This window comes from Aegilops tauschii, chromosome 6 (assembly GCF_002575655.3).
Source record: "Aegilops tauschii subsp. strangulata cultivar AL8/78 chromosome 6, Aet v6.0, whole genome shotgun sequence".
Lineage (NCBI taxonomy): Eukaryota > Viridiplantae > Streptophyta > Magnoliopsida > Poales > Poaceae > Aegilops > Aegilops tauschii.
Genome location: NC_053040.3, coordinates 475,031,940 through 475,038,589, shown reverse-complemented (window position 1 = coordinate 475,038,589; position 6,650 = coordinate 475,031,940). Strand labels below are relative to the sequence as shown.

Below are 6,650 nucleotides of genomic sequence, written 5' to 3'. Positions count from 1 at the left end.
CATGTTGCTCTGTCCATCCTTTCTGTAATGGACTCTGAGGGTCTTCAGTTCCGCCCTCTCGGCCTTCAGGAGCCGTATCTCCTTCTTCATAGACTCGATCTTGGTGACCAATTTGTCCTTTTGGTTGATGAGCTTCAATTTCTGTTGCAGTTTGAGCATGACAACTCTGTTGCAGTTCAGTTCTTGTCGGAAAATTGCCGTACTTATACAAACAAGAATTGTTATCTTTATCATTCTCGCGACAACTAAGGCCCAATTCTTTTGGCTGATTATGTCATAATCTTGATAATCGATCCTCCACCCAGCTTCTTTCAGAATCTTGAACTCATAATATTTTTTACAATCCTAGCTAGGATGCCATCAAAACGGGAGAATCGGCCAAAAGAACCGGGCCTAAAGATGCCATCAAAACGTTCGTAATTGCCACTTACCGAAGAATTAACAAGCGGGAGTACCATTATTCCAAATAGGCAGCAAGAACCGCGAAGAGTGGAATTTGTTCCGACTCGTACGAAGATCAAACAGTCCTCCGCGAAATTGCCGGAAAGCAGCGAGCAAAATTCACCGGCCGGCCACGGACGGAGCCGACGGAGGACACAACGCGCTCCCACTCTCACTGAGACGTGGGGCCCCGCTCCAACACAAGCACCCACGCATCCCTCCCACCACCACCAACCTCCCCCACCCCCACCCAAAATCGCGCGCGAAAACATTTCCCTCGCTCCCGCGCTGCTCCTCCAAATCGCTCCCGCCTCCGCTCCCAAAACAATCCCCTTTCCTCCGTCTCCCAAACCACCGACGATCCCCCGAGGCCGTTCCGAATCCCTCGCCGCGCGCCTCTCCCCCCGGCTCCCGCGCCCGCGCCCGCGACACCTGCTGCCGCGACCCGCGCCCGCCACGTGTTCGACGGAAGGCCCGGCCGGGCGGCGGGATGTACGTGGTGAAGCGCGACGGGCGGCAGGAGGCCGTCCACTTCGACAAGATCACGGCGCGGCTCAAGAAGCTCGCCTACGGCCTCAGCCAGGACCACTGCGACCCCGTCCTCGTCGCGCAGAAGGTCTGCGCCGGCGTCTACAGGGGCGTCACCACCTCCCAGCTCGACGAGCTCGCCGCCGAGACCGCCGCCGCCATGACCGCATCCCACCCCGACTACGCATCGGTAACCCAACCCCCTCCCCATCCCCTGCCCAACCGCTTCGGTGATTATTAACTTATTATTGGTTCTGCCGTTCCTTTGCGCCGTGCAGCTCGCGGCCAGGATCGCCGTCTCCAACCTGCACAAGAACACCATGAAGTCCTTCTCAGAGACGTGCGTGCCTTCCTTTCTTTCTCGTGTACAGGAGGAAATTCCTGATAATACGTTTCATTTTTTTTTCTTCTGATGATCAGTGTTGTGACGCGGCTGTGTTGCTCTCTGTATGCAGGGTGAAGGTCATGTACACGCATTTCAACGAGAGGTCTGGGCTGATGGCTCCCCTGATCGCTGATGATGTCTATGAGATCATGATGAAGGTGCGGTCTAGATGCTAACTGTGTCTTTTGTGGGAACATGTCCTATTCCCCTGTCATTTAGATGACCTGAGTTGTTTGACTATATATCGTAATTAGGGAGATTGTAGATGTAAGATGCTAAACATGATCACCTGGCGCTCTGGCACAGTTGGGATTTGGCTAGTTATTCTGGCTGCACTGACATAAGTAGCTGGCTGTTCATGTTAGTGTTGCAATTTGCAACGCCTTTTAGTCTTTTGGATGCTTCATTTCATATGAGTATCTGTGTTGTTAACTGATATACTATAGTGTTACCTTTCTAAAAAAACAGATATACAATGTTACTTATGGAATTTCTGATTGCTGTATCATTTCAGAACGCCACTCGCTTGTAACATGCTAAACATGATTGCCTGGCACTCTGGCACACTTGTGAATTGGTTAGCTATTTAGTCTGCACTGACATGAGTAGCTGGTTGTTCATGTGCTGTGTTGCAATTTGCAATGCTGTGCTTACTGTTTTTTTGTTTTAGTTGGTTGATGATTTTGTCCTTATTTAGACCATTTTGTTACATTGTTCTCCGGCCGTCTTGTGCATTGATAGTTTTCGGATGCTTCATTTCATATTGTGTATCTTGTCTGTTCATTGATATACAATATTAATTCTGTGAAAAAACAAAACAGATATACTTATGGAATTTCTGATTGCTGCATCATTTCAGAATGCTACACGCCTGGACAGTGAGATAATTTATGATAGAGACTTCGACTACGATTTCTTTGGTTTTAAGACGCTTGAGAGGTCTTATTTACTGAAAGTTGGTGGGAAGGTTGTGGAAAGACCACAACATATGTTAATGAGGGTTTCTGTTGGGATACACAAGGATGATATTGAGTCTGCTGTCAAAACATACCACATGATGTCTCAGCGCTGGTTTACTCATGCTTCCCCAACCCTTTTCAATGCTGGCACTCCAAGGCCTCAAGTACTGCACCTTCTACCATAATTGAATTCAGTGTTGAACTGTTGATGGTTAAGCTGTGTATTCATATTCCTTATTTGTGATGCAGTTAAGCAGCTGCTTTCTTGTCTGCATGAAAGACGATAGCATTGAGGGAATTTATGATACTCTCTCGGAATGCGCTTCCATAAGCAAATCTGCTGGAGGGATTGGTGTCTCAATTCACAACGTTCGGGCTACTGGCAGTTACATTCGTGGAACTAATGGAACTTCTAATGGAATTGTACCCATGCTACGTGTTTTCAATGACACTGCACGCTATGTTGATCAAGGCGGAGGCAAGAGAAAAGGAAAGTAGCACCAGTTACTCAGTTAGTCCGACCACGTTTACATACTCTTAAGGATTCCTCACAGATTCCTATTTTTATAGGTGCATTTGCTATATACTTGGAGCCTTGGCATGCTGATATTTATGAGTTCCTTGATTTGAGAAAGAACCATGGAAAGGTAAACGTTCTTGAAGTAATGCGTAACACACTTTCAGACAGAGATACTAGAAACTGATTACCAGTTTGGATTTACTTTTTCAGCATTTGATCATGAACGTCATGCTATGACCTTATACTACCCCATCTCACCCTCATTATGTGTAATTTACAGGAGGAGAATCGTGCCAGGGATCTTTTTTATGCTCTCTGGATTCCTGATTTATTCATGGAAAGGGTGCAAAAAAATGAGCAATGGTCATTATTTTGTCCCAGTGAAGCTCCAGGTTTGGCTGATTGCTGGGGAGATGAGTTTCAGAATCTGTACAACAAATATGAAAGAGAAGTAAGCTGGACTAGATGTTACATATTTCCTGAAGTGACGAAACATGTAATAACATAGCTACGTGATTTCAGGGCAAAGCGAAGAAAATTGTTTCAGCACAGTCCCTCTGGTTTGAAATTTTGAAAGCACAGATAGAAACTGGAACACCATATATGCTTTATAAGGTTTGTCTAAATTTTGCAAGTCCCTGAACACCTGCTTTCTCTTCCAATGGTTTGGCTTAAAAAGTCCTTGATGATGAATTGATGATGATGTGCAGGACAGTTGCAACAGAAAAAGTAATCAACAAAATCTGGGCACAATTAAGTCTTCCAACTTGTGCACAGAGATAGTTGAGTTCACAAGTCCCGATGAAACTGCTGTGTGCAATCTGGCATCAATTGCTTTGCCACGTTTTGTAAGAGAAAAGGTATGTGCTGATGACTGCTGAGTCTTTTCGTTAGCGGTTGTAACCTGGCAATGTGCGTGCATTACTTGACCCTGTACATTTGATGTTTCAGGGTGTTCCGTTAGAGTCCCATCCAGCTAAGCTTGTTGGCAGCATTGGGTCAAAAAATAGATACTTCGACTTTGATAAATTAGCTGAGGTTTGCCTGGCTCATCTTTATTGTGGGATCCTGTCCCATTAGTCTGAATGCCAACTAACAAATTGTTAAATATATGACAGATTACTTCAATTGTTACATGGAATCTCAACAAAATAATTGATATCAACTACTACCCCATTGAGACAGCAAGGAGGTCAAATATGAGGCACAGGCCAATTGGAATAGGTGTTCAAGGCTTAGCAGACACTTTTATTTTACTTGGCATGCCATTCGATTCACCAGAGGTACATTTTCAAGCTAATTTAATTATAGTCATTTCACTTTGTACTCTGCTGATACTCATTTTGGAATTGTTTCTCAGGCCCAGCAGTTAAACAAGGATATCTTTGAGACTATCTATTATCATGCATTGAAAGCTTCTGCTGAAATTGCCGCAAAAGAAGGCCCTTATGAAACTTATGATGGGTGCCCAGTCAGCAAGGTTTGTCTGATGTCTGTAAATATACCCGTCATATGTGCTGAATATATGGTGTGGTTATGTTGAACTATGCATTATTTCACATATAAATTTTAACTGATTGTAGAAAACAATAAAATTATTTCTGTGCTTGCCATTAGTGGTAAGGTATTTAAGGAGATGTAGATTTTAGCATGATTTACTTAACAACTATGAAGAACTAAACAACTATACCTGTGAGGTAGGCCCTTCCCACTACTGATGTTCCCATTGGGTTGAGCTTAATTGATCGCTTAACTGTGAATTTGTGCTTGTGCAGTAAGTGTATTCACATAATGATGTTCTTTCTTGAATGGTTTGTAGTAAGATAATGGAACTCTTAGTTATAATTGGCAGGTCATTTTGTTCCTTCATAGGGCTTTAGCTGCCAATCTTATTTCTGAGGTTATTCTCAATACACTTCTTTGCAGGGCATTCTTCAACCTGATATGTGGAATGTAGTGCCATCAGACAGATGGGACTGGCCAGCTATACGGGGGATGATTTCCAAAGTTGGGTTAAGGAACTCTCTTCTTGTGGCTCCAATGCCCACTGCTTCTACTAGTCAAATTCTTGGCAACAACGAGTGCTTTGAACCGTACACGTCAAACATTTACAGTCGAAGAGTTCTAAGGTTTGCATATCTGCCCCTTGTAGTTTTGAGCTGTTTGACGTACCAATGCTTAGATGCATATAATTAGTTTTCTCGTGGCAGTGGTGAGTTTGTTGTAGTGAACAAGCATCTCCTCCATGATCTGACTGAGATGGGTATCTGGTCTCCTGTGCTGAAAAACAATATTATCTACGACGATGGCTCTGTCCAAAAGATTACTGAGATCCCAGATGATCTGAAAGCAATTTACAAGTATGTGAAATACGATCATCCCACACTTTAGTTTCAAAAGGTGTCAGTTTTCACATGTGTCTAAATTTTTCTATATCACTGAACCAGGACTGTTTGGGAGATCAAGCAGAAAACTGTTGTTGACATGGCCGTCGATCGTGGCTGCTACATCGATCAAAGTCAGAGCCTCAATATCCACATGGATCAAGCAAACTCTGGGAAGCTAACTTCCCTGCACTTCCACGCTTGGTCCAAGGTCTGCCTGTTAAAATCAACACTGCTCTAGCGCTCTGTGGTTTTACTGAAAAGTCCAACAGTTACCGTTGAATTTGTAAATTTGCATGCTAACATGTCGTTTATGATGTTACTGTCATGTGCCAGGGCCTGAAAACAGGGATGTACTATCTGAGGACACGTGCTGCTGCGGATGCGATCAAATTCACAGTGGACACTAGTCTTCTCAAGGTGAATACTTCACCGAATTGCAGATCCATATTTTTCTTCACTCAACTACTTAGACATCAACGTTACCGTGAGCGACACTGAACGTGCAGGATAAGAAGCCTGCGAATGCCGAGGAGGAAGAGGATCTCCAGGCCAAGATGGCGCAGGTGACCTGCTCCCTGAACAACCGTGAGGACTGCTTGTCATGTGGAAGCTAGATTCGTCCGTGACACCCTACGCTAACCTATACTATCGTCTTACTGTTGGCTTGTCGTTGGATTCGATGATATATCTGTAGTGGTAATCTGCCTATGCATGATGAGCTCTGAATTAAAAGCAAGCCTTGCTCCAGAACCTCTGCACTCATGCTATCGTGTCTGTATATATATATATGCCACCTATATATCTAAATGTATAATATTTGCCTGGAACGCTTATCTTCGTTCTTGTACTGTCCAGAAGTTCTTCCGTGCTTTCTCACTCTAAAATCTGCAGTAACTTTAAGGCAAAACACAATGCGGTGATTGCAGTAACTTTAAGGCAAAACACAAGGCTGTGATTGAATAGTACTCCCTCCGTCCCATAATGTAAGACGTATTTTGACACTACACTAGAGTCAAAAAACGTCTTACATTATGGGACGGAGGGAGTATCTTGTATTCTGAATTTATGGAATTGGCCTAGGTATATTTTTTAAACTTTTGGTGCAATTTTGTCCTTGCAAAAATCATCAAAGGGATAAAATGAAGAAACTTTTGACAAACTTCCAGATATTTTTCTTCGAAGCTTAACTGATCGTGGAAGAAGTATTTGGAATTTTTTGTCCCTGAGGACATAGGATCTGATTTTTGCTCGTTGATTGACGCCAATAGTGTGCTAGCAAGGCATTATGGCCCTAAAAAAAATAGTGTGGTAGCAAGGCATTATGATGGTGGAGAGAAGGCTCATATAACAGCTGATCTGAATGAACATTCGTCCGAAGACAAGGGCATGTTTTTCCTCAAGCTTGTTCATGATGTTGATGACCCTATGGC

The 6,650-nt window shown here is 43.7% G+C and overlaps 1 protein-coding gene across 1 annotated transcript; it reads left to right on the top strand.

Annotated features, from left to right (window-relative positions):
• The first annotated feature begins 560 nt into the window (after positions 1-560).
• LOC109742339 (ribonucleoside-diphosphate reductase large subunit) lies at positions 561-6,047 on the top strand. The gene is made up of 17 exons (XM_073502563.1): positions 561-1,159; positions 1,248-1,309; positions 1,425-1,512; positions 2,214-2,477; positions 2,563-2,804; positions 2,885-2,960; positions 3,114-3,284; positions 3,356-3,448; positions 3,544-3,693; positions 3,785-3,871; positions 3,952-4,116; positions 4,194-4,313; positions 4,760-4,962; positions 5,044-5,193; positions 5,281-5,428; positions 5,554-5,637; positions 5,727-6,047. Exons 1-17 carry the CDS (start codon positions 932-934, stop codon positions 5,832-5,834), a joined length of 2,439 nt encoding a protein of 812 aa, XP_073358664.1. The 5' UTR covers positions 561-931; the 3' UTR covers positions 5,835-6,047.
• Positions 6,048-6,650: the final 603 nt, after the last annotated feature.

What these genes read in the sequence shown, in the direction of transcription:
- LOC109742339 (XM_073502563.1), top strand. Translation starts at nt 932, where the DNA reads ATGTACGTGGTGAAGCGCGACGGGCGGCAGGAGGCCGTCCACTTCGAC. An exon ending in CCCACCCCGACTACGCATCG is followed by an intron (nt 1,160 to 1,247) that starts GTAACCCAACCC and finishes TGCGCCGTGCAG; the next exon opens with CTCGCGGCCAGGATCGCCGT. An exon ending in ACAACAAATATGAAAGAGAA is followed by an intron (nt 3,285 to 3,355) that starts GTAAGCTGGACT and finishes ACGTGATTTCAG; the next exon opens with GGCAAAGCGAAGAAAATTGT.